This window comes from Lontra canadensis, unplaced genomic scaffold, assembly GCF_010015895.1.
Source record: "Lontra canadensis isolate GAN:19392208 unplaced genomic scaffold, GSC_riverotter_1.0 scaffold55, whole genome shotgun sequence".
NCBI classification, from domain to species: Eukaryota; Metazoa; Chordata; class Mammalia; order Carnivora; family Mustelidae; genus Lontra; species Lontra canadensis.
In genome coordinates this window covers 1546308-1560491 of record NW_022631049.1, presented here as the reverse complement: position 1 = coordinate 1560491, position 14184 = coordinate 1546308, and the positions used below count along the sequence as shown (strand labels likewise).

Below are 14184 nucleotides of genomic sequence, written 5' to 3'. Positions count from 1 at the left end.
TTTCATTTAATGAACTTGTGCTTATTCAGTAAAAATGTAAGCCAGCAGACTACAAAATAGTATTTTATTAGTTGATTTTTTGAGATATTGAGATATATATACATGTGCGTACATATATAAATGCATATATATGTAACAAAAACTTGAATCTAAAAGAACTCTTATGAATTGAGAAGAAAAAGACTATTCAGTTTTTTTTAATAGGCAAAGGACTTAAAGAGACACTCTCAAAAAGAGAAAATCCAGATAGCCAATAAGTATAAAAAGGTGTTTAGATCATTAGCTAACAGAAATGCAAATTAAAACAAAATGAGATACCACTGCATAGACACCAAAATGACTGAAATAAAAAGGGACTGACAATATCAAATATTGGTGAACTTACAGAACAGTTGAAACTCTTACACATTACTGGTAGAGTATAAATTGGTACTGCCACTGTGGAAAGTATTTGGCAAACTAAAACTTAACATACCTATATGTTATAACCCAGCAGTTCCATTTTGGGTATGTACCTGAGAGAAATGAAAACATACCAATACAAAGACTAAGTACAAATACTGGTTATAGCATTTACATAATAACTGGAGTCAACACAGGTGTCCATCAACCAGTGAAAAGTTGAGTCTGACTGAGGAAGAACAATGAATAAAATATTACAGTCTGATGAGAAGTACTATGATGGCAGTATTTGTAAGGTACCAAGAGCATGAGATAGGTGTACCTGATTTAAGGAGAGAGGTTGGGAGAAAGGAAGAAATGTAGAAGGAAATTTAATTTGCTGAGTCTTGAAGGATGATTGATAATTAGGAAGTCTAGGAAAGAGGAAAAGCCACTCCATTGGGTTCGAAGACCATAGTGACTGAGGAAGTCTGGCATATTTCTTCAACAATGAGTAAAGGGTAGAATATAATCTTAAAAGTTAGAGTCTATATCCTGAAGGCTGGATAAGCCATGTTATTAATAAATTTAAATTTAACTTATGATGGATCTATGTTGCTAAATATTTTTAATAATTAATTTATATGAATAGATGAAAGGAGAAAACCATATGATCAACTTGGTGATGCAGAAAAGATACCTGAAAAAAATTTAGTACCTTTCCCGTGATGTTGAAAATTCTTAGAAAGCCAGGCATGTTGTGTTAACTTAATAAAAAAAATATCAGTTATCAACAGGGAGCATCCTGTGTAATGGTGAAATACCCAACATACTGCTTTTTAAGCCTGCAATAAGACAGTCTACGACCCTCACCTCTACTATTCAACACTCTCTAGAGGCACTAGCTAATGCAGTGAAACAGGAAGAAGTAATGAAATATAAAGTTGTGGAAGAACAGCAAACCTGTGAAGTTGTTTCTAATTTGAATCGGCTGAATTACTTTGAGGTAGAAAAACCTTGGTTTATTTGATATTTAACATGAATCCTGTTAAAATATGGATATAATTTGTACGCATGCAAACATACCCTATACAAACATGCATGTCAGAAATGTTGGAAGAAATAAATTATTCAGAAAGCTATCTTCAGGTGGTGGATAGATAGGTAATTTTCTATTTTGATGTTCGTGTTTCCCAAATTAAATAAGAAACAGTCACTATAAAGAAAAGTTTAAAGCAAGAAATTTATAAGTTGTGTGAGGTCAAGAATGGAGGCATAAAGTATGGAGGCTGTTGTAATTGTCCAGATGTAAGATTTTGAATAGCAATTGAATAAGAAATGAAGAAATATTTAAGTAGAAGACTAACAGTATTGGACATATTGTTCTTATATGGAGGATAAACGTAAAGGGGGCATCAAGGATGACTTCCTGCCCTCTCTCTGATTGAGGTCATCAAACATTGAGTGTTGTTTGCCAGGCATTCTGCAAATAGCCAAATAACAAAGCTGAAAATGGTAAGTTCCATCTTCAATGAGCTCAGTCTAGTCCCATCAATAATTTTAAATGTGTTCAAACTTATTGAGTATACATGTTATCTAAGCAAATAGGATAAGACAATTCAGGTGGCTGGGAGAGCTACATCATAGGGAGCATTTATAATCATCATAGGAAGACAGCATGATGCTTGCAGAGAATGACAAACAGTTTAGGGCTGGCTGGACCAAAAAGGTTAAGGCATGAGGAATGCCAGGTGATAGGACTGGAAAAGAAGCAGAAGTCAGATGATGCTAAGGAACTTAGACTTGATCCTGTAAATGACAGCCAACAAGACTCAAATGTTTATATTTCTGTTCTAGAATTGAAAAGGATATTTAATGACAGGGAAAAATAAAATGTTTTTAAAATTAATATCAAATCAAAGGACTTACAGAATTGTATAAATAGCATGATCTCCTTTCAATAAAAGTAAGTGTAATGAATAAACAGATTTTCCCATAGTTTTGGGGTTACGGGTGTTATTTTTTTTGGTAACCAACTTTATTGATACAATTTACATATGGTTAAAATGGGTGGATTGATTGAATAGTTCAGTATGTTTTGACATATACACCTGTGTTATCAGTCTGTCACCAGTCAGATTATAGAAACATTCATGATTCCACTAAGCTCCCTCGTGGCCCTTTATGAATAATAACCACCTCCCTTCCACTCCCCAGGCCGTAGGCCTTCACTGATTTGTTTTCTGTTTTTACAAATTTGCCTTTTCTGGGCATTTCATATAAATGGAATAAGATAATGTGTAGTCTTCTATGTCTGACTTTTTCAAATTCACCCATGTGTCACATGTATCAGATTTTGTAACTTCTTGCCAAGTAAGTAGTAGTCTATTATATAAGTATCCCATGGTTTGTTTAACCACTCACCTATTAATGGATGTTTGAGTTATTTCCTGTTTATCATTCTAGTGGATGGATAATGGCATATCATTTTAGTTTGTATTCACATATATTGAGCATTTTTCATAGGCTCTTGCCCTGTCTTCTTTTGTAACATAGTTTGTCAGATTTTTTTCCCATTTTAAAAGTTAGATTTTTGGTCTTAATGGAGTTGTAAGAGTTCTTATTGTATTCTAGTTACAGGTTCTTTTGTCAGATATATATCTTGTGGTGAATTTTGGTAAAAGAAAGGATAAGGATAATATAGGAGGATATATACCAAATGAGTCTCTCTGGGTTTGAGGGTTATAATGACTTTTATTTCCTTCTTTTTGATTAACTATTTTCCAGTTTTTCACATTTAACATATACCATTTCTATAATTTAAAAAATTAGTTTAAAAATGAAAAACAAGGATGGGGGGTATCAATAGGGTACCTGGGTGATGTGCATTAAGGAGGGTACGTGATGTAATGAGCACTGGGTGTTATATACAACTAATGAATCACTGAACTCTACCCCAGAAACTAATAATACACTATATGTTAATGAATTAAATTTAAATAAAATTTTTTCTTAAAGGAAAAAAGATTTTGACTCTGAAAGAAAATAGAGAAAAATAGTGTAGTTGGAAAAGGGTATTAGCTCAGGAGAGTATTTCCTTTCTTTCTTTTTTTTTTTCCTAAAGATTTAATTTATTTGAGAGAGAGAGAGAGAGTGACAAAGAGCACAAGCGGGAAGGAGTGGGAGAAGAAGGCCCCCACTGAGCAGGGAGCCCAATGTGGGGCTCAGTCCCAGGACCCCAGGATCATGACCTGAGCGGAAGACAGACACTTAACCGATTGAGCCCCCTGGGTGTCCCAAGAGTATTTTTTTTTATTTTATTTTTAAAGATAAGAGATTAGAGCATTTTTATAGGCCAATGGAAAGGAAGCAGTACAATATAAGAATAGCCTTTTAATTCCTTAGTCCTTTGTAGAAGTAGCTGATGATATGTGAAGACACTAAAATAGACTAATCTAGACTAATAGGGAAAGGAAATAAATAAACACTTAAGAGGAGCTCTACATTTCTGTAGAAGGGAAGATCTCAGAGGTGTTTGGGAAAGGATTTAAAAGTAAAAGGAAAAAAAATGTCTGTACACAAAATTATTATTGAGTTGATTTGGTACACATTGTGTACCCTTAGTACATTTTTAAACCAGGATTTTCAGAATTACTTTTTCCAGCTATCAAAAGTTCAGGATCAGGGACTATAAAGTTTATTTTATTTTATTTAAGATTTTATTTATGAATTTGACAGAGAGAACGTGTGCACAGCAGAGGTTGCTGCAGGGAGAGGAGGAGGTTCTGGCTTACAGAGCAGGGAGCCTGATGTGGGGGCTTGATCCCAGGACCCTGGGATCATAACCTGAGCCAAAGGCAGACACTTAACGACTGAGCCACGCAGGCATCCCTATAAAGTTCATTTTAAATTAGCCTAGATTTGATATATTTTAAAAAAGAAAGACACCTTATCTGAAAAAGCAACATTTAATTGCCCACAGTTTTGGGTTACTGCACTAGTCCATTAGTAAGGCTTTAATAGAATTCTTGAAGAAGATAATAATTGCTATGCTAGCTATCCTGTTTATACATACAGAACTCTACAATTAGAAACATGTTTGTCTAGGAACCAAAACAAGAAACAGGCTGGTTTGGGAACTGTCATTGCTTTGATCCACTTGTGGTCAAATGAGGTAATCCCCAAGTAATCATCTCTTAGGTTTGATAGGGGAATTACTAGTAAAATGATTTAAAATAGCCAGAAGAAGTATTAGAGAATTACTGTTTTAATCATGAGTTACTTACATAAAAAACACTATATATGAATTTATATGTTTTAATAAATGGTGATAATTTTGGTTTTGTTAGCTGAATTATTGCAAAGCACTCTTTTGGTGGGTAATTGGTATTGACACAGAGAACATATATAGAATCATATTTGGGGAAGAATAGTCCACAAAGCAAAATTTGTACCTTTAAATATTTATGGTAAAAGAAAGAAGATTGAAAATAAATGAACTGGGGGTGCCTGGGTGGCTCAATTAAGCATCCAACTCTTGATTTTGGCTCAGGTCATGATCTGACCTGGATGGGATGGAGCCTTGCATTGGGCTCCAAGCTCAGTGGGGCATCTGCCTGAGATTCTTTCTCTCCCTCCCTCCCGCCCCTCCCTCCACTAGCACTCTTTCTAAATTACTAAGTAAATAAAATTTTAAGTGAACAGAATATTCAGCCTAAATGATTAGAAATTTAAAAAGGGAATAAACTACAGCAGAGGAAAGGAGTTGAATTATTTAAATGGAAAGAACAACAGATTTAAACTTAGAAACTGGGTTTTTGAAAAGTATAAGAAAGTAGAGAAACCTTTGACAAGTTACTATAAAGGAAAAAATTCGAGCAACATTAGGAAATCCACCCTTAAAAACTCTACCATGCCTAGATGATTTTATGTACAAGCTCTATCAAAACATCGAAGAACATATAATTCTTGTGTTAAACCATTTTAATACAGACTATTTCCCACCCCAATGTACTAGGATAGTACAATCTAGATCCTAAAACCAGACAGTAGTTTTGTAAACCCGTGTACATAACTGCACTCAGCAAGTAGAGGCCGATCCAGTTTAGGCACATTAACATGGAAATCTTAGGATGAATGTGACTATGAATAACTCACATCTAGAAATATATTAAGGTAGTAATTTATTGTGTGCCTAGGTACCATGCTAAGCAGTTTATATGGATTATCTGAATCTTTTAAGAACCTTGAATGGTAGGTGCCATTCTACAGATAAGGGAATAAAGGCTAAAAGAAATTCATCATAATCAAGTGGCATTCATCCTAGGAATACAAGAATTGCTCAACCTCAGATTTTTTAATGTAATTACCAGCACCTGTGGCATCGTAGTTGTTCCATTACTCTCATGTAAGTTTATCTCGTTAGTCTGTGACGCTTTAAAGTGTCCTCTGATTTAAGATATAATTGTATAAATATATGATTTTATTTTATTTTTTAAAATATTTTATTTATTTATTTGACAGATCACAAGTAGGCAGAGAGGCAGGCAGAGAGAGAGGGGGAAGCAGGCTCCCCGCTGAGCAGAGAGCCTGATACGGGGCTTGATCCCAGGACCCTGAGATCATTACCCAAGCTAAAGGCAGCGGCTTAACCCACTGAGCCACCTAGGCACCCCTAAATATATGATTTTAAAACTATAACCATTAACTGTTAGAATGGTTTTTCTTCCCTTATGTAATCATTATTAGTCTATTTTGTAGTATGCTAGAAAACCTTTCGAGAAGCAAGTAGGTCATTCATAGTTGTAAATACCAAAATCTAGTCTAATGTGTTTTTTAAATAAAGAATGCTGTTAACAATGATAACAAGGTTGAAAACTATGTGAGAAGAAACACATTCCTTTTCTCTTACAATTCTTTGTAGTGCCTTTCTTTCTTACAAGTAGTTTCTTACAATTTTAAATTGTACCTTTTTTAATATACCTGTATAGATGTTGGCGATACTTCCTATAATCTAGGAAAAATAACCATATGTTTCTTAGGTACAAACTGTTTTGAAGGCAGTACACCAGAAGGAAGGACAAGAATTAACTGCTTTGCTGAGTGCGCCACATATTCAGGTAGAACATGAAAAGAGTGATATATGTGATTTTTCCAGTATTCAAAGTCTCTGATAAGTCTCCTGGGGCTTGAAGAGACCTCAGACATTACCTCTGCAGCCTGTTTGGTTTATAACTCACACTGCAAAATAATTATTGTGTTGGAATAAATGTGTATACACACGTATACACACACATTATTTTTTGATTATATACTTTTATATTTAAAATTAATCACATTAGTTTTGAAATAACTTTGTTTTCTATACAAAAATTCTTCCCTTTTTTGGTTATATTTTCCATGTTGGGCCTTTAAATTGATTTTGTTATTATGAAGTTTAATAAGCATTTAGACTTTCATAACCCATCCCAGAGTTACCTTGCTATATGTAACACATTTTTTTTAATAGCTATAAGAGCTACAGGTTGCATCTGTACTTCAGTTAGAAAATTTGGAAGCAGAACTGAATATACAAATAATTATTTTTTGTATATATAATTATATATATAATGTGTATGTATTACATATATTGTGTAATATATATTACATATATTGCATATAATGTAATTAAATAATTATCTTCTAAGGCTTAGAATATTAGTCTGTGTGATTAGATTAAATTCTCTCTACAGAAATAAATCATGCTGCTACTTCAAATGCTGTGTATTTCTTTGAAACAGGCGCTTTTACTGGCCCACGATAAGGTCGCTGAGCAGGAAATGCAGCTAGAACCCTTTACAGATGAGAGAGTTTATGAAAGCATTGGCCAGTATGGAGGAGAAACTGTAAAAATAGTTCGTATAGAAAAGGCTCGAGATATTCCACTGGTAAGTGCTCCACATCTCTGATATGAGATCCTTTCTACACAGGGATCTTATGTATGGCAGACAGTTGAAGACCCCTGTACACTTCTAGTAGTTTTTCTTTCCTTTTCTTTTTTTAAAAGATTTTATTTATTTATTTGACAGAGCGAGACACCGCGAGAGAGGGAACACAAGCGGGGGAGTGGGAGAGGGAGAAGCAGGTTCCCCACCGAGCAGGGAGCCTGGGGTGCAGGCTTGATCCCAGGACCCTGGAATCATGACCTGAGCCAAAGATAGATGCTTAACGACTGAGCCACCAGGCGCCCCTAGGTTTTCTTTTCTGAGGTTGATTTCCTGGAGTTCTTTTATGTCCTTATTCAATTGAGAAAAATTTGTTCATCTTTTCTTACCTATAATTTGATGAAAGTAATAGCTTGTAAAATAATTATTGAGGAACAAAGAAGGGACAAGTTATCTGCTTCATTATTCTCCCAGCTTTTAATAAAAAACAGTACTTAGAAATTCTGATCTTTGCATTTCATTAATTCTGTTGAAATACAGTTACTTATACAGTTTACATATACCTAGATGTTTTCCTTAATGTTAATATTTGTTTAATTTTTAAAATGTTTTTGTTTTTGTCTAATGTTTTATTTTTATTTTTTTCTTATGTTTAGCTAGCCAGCATTTTTAATGTTTTATATATAAAACTTCTTCAATCTCTTTTCTAAGTCTGCTGCAGTTGCCTTAATTTTCTTTCTTTTATTTTCAGAGAAATAGTCTTGAATCTTCATGTTTCAAATTAGGTCTTGAATAGTTTGGTACATAAAATAAGAACTGTATTTTATGGGCAGTTTATGTAACTAGGTTTTTCCCCCACCAGAAAAAACAAACTGGGAAAATTATAACAAAATTTTAAGATAAAAGTTTAGGAGAAAAATTTTACATATTCTGTCTACTTTTAAGCTTTATTCTGTGTTTCATATTTCAATTTTTTAAATGCGTATATTTCAGTTGTGAATGTTTAATACATTTTAATTTGAAATGGTACTGCTATAATATTTAATATTTAATAAGTGAGATTTTTAATCCCTTAATCATACTCTGATTTTTAAAAAGGACTTTTATAGTTATGTTGTATACACTAATTATATCTTAGTATAACTATTTGAATAGCATCCAGCATATATAGAGCAAATTTGATTTTAGGTCTTCACATTATTGTTAAGTGCATTTTTCTGTTGTTGTATACTTCAAAAGTCTGCTTGATTTTAGAATTCAAATGAAAACAGCGTGTCAGAAGCAGAAACTCTTGTAAGGAAAATGGTCAACTTTCAAAGCTAATTATCATGTTTACTCTAGTTATGTAAAGTTTTTTTTCTCAAGATAAATGAAGGCTAATATTGTTGAATAGGAAAGTTTTAAATGAAGAAATGTTTAATAAAATACATTTTAAAATTAGATACTGGCTTTTTTTAGGGTGCTACAGTTCGTAATGAAATGGATTCTGTCATCATTAGTCGGATAGTAAAAGGAGGTGCTGCAGAGAAGAGTGGTCTGTTACATGAAGGAGATGAGGTTCTGGAAATTAATGGCATTGAAATTCGAGGGAAAGATGTCAATGAGGTTTTTGACTTGTTGGTAAGTTGATACAGAAGAATGACCGATAGGTTCTTAAAAGCTGTGTTTTTTTTGTTATTTACTTAAAAATGTAATATTTAAAAAATTATTAAGAACATTAGACAATTTCTAGCCTAAAATTCACATGATATAATTATTCCCACAATATTTTTTAGTAGAGTTTTATTTTGGTGTGGTTACCACTGATTTTTTTTATCTTGAGCTTTCTTACTACAAGGTATATTTTATTTGCCTCTGAAATCACTAATATAACTAATTAACAGTGCCTGTTACATGCTAGCCACGAGGAAAATAGTGACAAAACAAAGTCCATGCCCTCATCATTTTTTAAGTTCATTTTTTTTTTGTATTTTCTTCAACTGATTGGTCTTTCCTTAACAATTTTAGGTAATAGCATGGTATTAATGTACACTGTCCAATATAATAGCCACTAGCTACATGTGCTAGTTATTAAGATTTAAATAAAATTCTATTCCCCATTGATACTGGCTGCATTTCAGGTATTCAGGAGCAGTACATGGCTGATGCCTTCCATATTAAGATATAGAACATTTCCATCATCATAGAAGTTTCTGTTGGACAGTGCCAATATAATCAGGAAGCCATTTAAAGTTAGTCTTTGAGGGCAATTTATGATCACTTTGTATATATCCACAAACCAGATTCATATTCTCATTTACTTAGCATCAGTGTTACAGTAGAATCTCTCCTATCTGCTGCTGATTGTTGAAGAGTCTAGAAAACATCCTTACTTTCACCTGTCCTCATTCATTGCTTTGGTAAAGCAGTGTCAGTAGTTGTTTTTAGGTCTCGTTTTATTGGCTGTTGTCTCTCTTGAGCACTACTCCCTGCAATGTCAGGACTAGAAGTTGTGATTACTGTTCATGCTGGAGGTATCTGAACAAGTCAGTCAGTGGTGTACTGGGAAATAATAGTTTACAGTAACACTATACAGTTAAAAAAACAGCTGGTGACAGAGACCAGGTATCTGGGAAGTAAGAGTATATTTGTGTATTTGCATCACTTTTCTAATCCTGGTCACAATTACTATTTCAAATTCTACTGCATTAAAATTGATGTTTGCCAGAGTAGATAACCCAGAACTGTTACAGCATCGTGGTATCTTCCAAACCTTCACTGTGAAATCTTCCTAAGCTTACACTAAATAGAAGACAAAAACTGAAGACTTCTGGGCTTACGTGGCTTTCTCCAGTGGACCAGAACTACAGAATGCCACATTCCTGGGTAGCTCTACTATCATGGAATCCATGGAAAGTCTAATTTATGCTCCCTGATGAAATGGCATTCATCTTTACCAACTTTTTAAGAAGTCTTCTAGGGTATCCAGAATAGTTCAGTTTAAGGAATATTCATCATAACATCATAGAATGTTTTTATATAGATTTTTAAAATAACCTCATCTTTCTATTACAGTCTGATATGCATGGTACTCTGACATTTGTTCTGATTCCTAGTCAACAGATCAAGCCTCCTCCTGCCAAGGAAACAGTAGTAAGTGATTTTTTTTAATGTTCATTATTTATTGTCTGATGTCTACTGTTTATTTAATTAATAAACTTTATTTTTTAGAGTAGTTTTAGGTTCACAGCAAAATTGAACAGAAAGTTACCACATATGCATAACTGCCTCCACTATCAGCATCTTATATCATTTGCTACATCAATGAATGGATGCTTTCATTATTTCTCATTAGGATTCACTCTTGGTATTGTACATCCTTTGGGTTTTGACCAACGTATAATTTATATGTATCCACCATTGTATCATACAGGATAGTTTGCCCTAAAAATCCTCTGTGCTCTGCCTGTTCATCACTTCCTTCCCTCCATAACCCATGGCAACCACTGATCTTTGTAATTTTGCCTTTTCCATAATGTCATATAGCTGGAATCATATAGTATGTAGCCTTTCCAGATTGGCTTTTTTCATGAGTGGTAAGCATTTATGTTTCCTCCATGTCTTTTCTTAGCTTTTGGTAGCCTTTTTTTTTTTTTAAGTGCCAAATAGTATTCCATTATCTGGTTATACAATAATTTATCCACTTACCTATCGAAGAATATCTCAATTGCTTCCAAGTTTTGGTAGTTACCAGTAAAGCTGCCATAAACATCCTTGTGCAGGTATTTTTGTGTGGACATGTTTTCATCTGATTTGGGTAAATACCAAGGAATCAAAAACTTAAATCCACACAGAAACTTACACATGAGTGTTTACTTTTGAGTATTAAAAATGTCACTTTATTTTATTTATTTATTTATTTATTAGATTTTTTTATTTATTAGAGCACAAGCAGGGGGAGGGGGAGTGGAGGAAAGACTACCCACTGAGCAGGGAGCCCAACGTGGGGCTTGATCCCAGGACCCTGCCATGACCTGAGCTGAAGGCGGATGCTTCATGCAGGCACCCCTAGAAATGTCACTGTAATTATTTCTTTCATTCAAGTAAAGGTTAAATTCAGTAGTTTTTATTTAAAGAAATATTAATATTTCAAATTTATTGAACTCTGAAAAGTAAAAAAGTAGAATATACTTTTCTTCCAGAATTTTTATGACTTCTAACTTGTCAAAAATTTTCTGTCATTATAGGTTATTTAACTTAAACATACTTAGAGTAGGGAGGAAAAGTGCTTTTACAAAGTATGCACAACTTTGGGGCACCTGGGTGGCTCAGTGGCTTAAGGCCTCTGCCTTCGGCTCAGGTCATGATCCCAGGGTCCTGGGATCAAGCCCTGCATCAGGCTTTCTGCTCAGCAGGGAGCCTGCTTCCCCCTCTCTCTCTGCCTGCCTCTCTGCCTACTTGTGATCTCTGTCTGTGAAATAAATAAATAAAATCTTAAAACAAAAACAAAAAACAAGGTATGCACAACTTTAACTTTAGAATATGTATTGCTCTTTTATGTTAAACATTTTTCAACTACCTGTAGTAACAGACTTAATTACTATAGGACCTAACAATTCCACTCCTAGGTGGAGACTCAAGAGAATTGAAAACCTACATCCTCATAAAAAAATCGTACATGAATGTGCATAGCAGCATTATATTATTAACCAGAAAGTAGAAACAGCCTAACTATCTGCTAGCTAACAATGGGAAAGTAAAATGTGCTATATCCATAGAAAGGAATATTATTTGGCAATCAAAAGAAATAAAGTACTGATATATGGTACAACATGCATGAACCTTGAAAAAATTAGGCTAAGTGAATGAAGCCAGTCACAGAAGGCCATGTATTGGTTCATTTATATGAGATGTCCAGGATAAGTAAATCCAGAGAGAACAAAAGTAGTTTAGTGTAGGGAAGGGGAGTTAAGAGAGCATGGGAGTGATTCCTAATGAGTATGGGCTTTCCTTTTGGGGTGATAAAAATGTAAAATTGTTCATGGTTGCACAACTCTGAATTTACTAAAAACTAATTGCATATAATAGTGACTTTTATCATGTATGAATTATTTCTCAGTAAAGCTATTAAAAAACTATAGATTTGAAAATGCTGAGTTACATGGAGGGCTGATGTATTGCATCTGTTATTGTTAACTTTTACAAAAACTTAACACTTTGAAAGCGGACACAGTTTCATTTTTTTTTCCCTCAATATTTCATCACAGTTATGCTTTATCTTTTGGCCATGATTCCACATCTTCCCTTTATTCCTTATGGAACATATTGAAGTTGATGTTGCATCTGCAACCTTCCTTCTGTTTAAAGTTCTTTATAAGAAGAAAAATTAGGAAATAGTTTGTCTCTGAATTCTGGCAGCCTCAGTCTCTGTCTGTGCCTTTTCCCATGTCTCTCCTGTGAACAAGAATTTGGCTATTAAATATAGTATCATGATCCAGTTGTATTTTTAAAAAAAAAAACACTTCTGGCTGTGTAGAAATTGAATTCTTAGAGCCAATAATGGAAGCAAGGAGATTTAGGAAACTGAATTCATTATAAAGTATGATGATGGCTTAAACTAGGATGATAGTATTGGTGGAAAAAATGGATCAGGCTGTGTTCTAGAAGTAGAGATAGCGGGACCTTGTAATGAAGGTGGAGGGTAAAGGAAAGTGGAAGTAAGAAGCTTGAGTGAGTAACTAGGCAGATAATGGTGCTGATTATTACTAAAGGGAAGTCTGAAGGAAAAACAGATTTGGGGAAAAAAATAAAGAGGTCCCATTTTCCAGGTTTGAGGGGCATTCAGGTAGACATACAGACTACATAGAACTGACGATATTGGAGTGCCTGGGTCTCAGTCATTTGGGCATCCAGCTCTTGGTTTCGGCTCAGGTCATGATCTCAGCTCCATGTAGGGCTTTGTGCTTGTGGGGAGTCTGTTTGAGAGTCTCTTTTTCCCTTTCCCCCTGCCTGTCCCTATGCACTCTCTTTCTCTCTCTCTCTAAAATAAATAAACCTTTAAAAAAAGAATACATCAGTCTGGAATTCTAAGGAGAGATCTGGGCTATAGTTGTATTTACTGTGGGGAGAGCAGGTCAGAGGAGCAGTCTGTTTATATGTACTTGATGTATTTGCAAAATTTGAAAATAATTGTTTAAGATTACAAAGCTGTCATCATCAAGACAGCATGGTACTGGCACAAAAACAGACACATAGATCAGTGGAACAGAATAGAGAGCCCAGAAATAGACCCTCAACTCTATGGTCAACTAATCTTCGACAAAGCAGGAAAGAATGTCCAATGGAAAAAAGACAGCCTCTTCAATAAATGGTGTTGGGAAAATTGGACGATCACATGCAGAAAAATGAAATTGGACCATTTCCTTTTACCACACACGAAAATAGACTCAAAATGGATGAAGGACCTCAATGTGAGAAAGGAATCCATCAACATCCTTGAGGAGAACACAGGCAGCAACCTCTTCGACCTCAGCGACAGCAACGTCTTCCTAGGAACATCGCCAAAGGCAAGGGAAGCAAGGGCAAAAATGAACTATTGGGATTTCATCAAGATCAAAAGTTTTTGCACAGCAAAGGAAACAGTTAACAAAACCAAAAGACAACTGACAGAATGGGAGAAGATATTTGCAAACGACATATCAGATAAAGGGCTAGTGTCCAGAATCTATAAAGAACTTAGCAAACTCAACACTCAAAGAACAAATAATCCAATCAAGAAATGGGCAGAAGACATGAACAGACATTTCTGCAAAGAAGACATCCAGATGGCCAACAGACACATGAAAAAGTGCTCCACGTCACTCAGCATCAGGGAAATACAAATCAAAACCACAATGAAATT

General features: G+C 34.5%; 1 protein-coding gene across 4 annotated transcripts in view; it reads left to right on the top strand.

Moving 5' to 3' along the window:
* MPP5 (membrane palmitoylated protein 5) overlaps window positions 1–14184 on the top strand; it is a 74046-nt gene that overhangs the window by 39465 nt on the left and 20397 nt on the right. For all 4 annotated transcript variants that reach the window (XM_032875156.1, XM_032875154.1, XM_032875155.1 and 1 more), the window contains 4 exons: window positions 6423–6500; window positions 7161–7307; window positions 8763–8924; window positions 10359–10436. In XM_032875156.1, the coding sequence (XP_032731047.1) occupies window positions 6423–6500; window positions 7161–7307; window positions 8763–8924; window positions 10359–10436 (465 nt within the window). The remainder of the gene's footprint in view (window positions 1–6422; window positions 6501–7160; window positions 7308–8762; window positions 8925–10358; window positions 10437–14184) is intronic.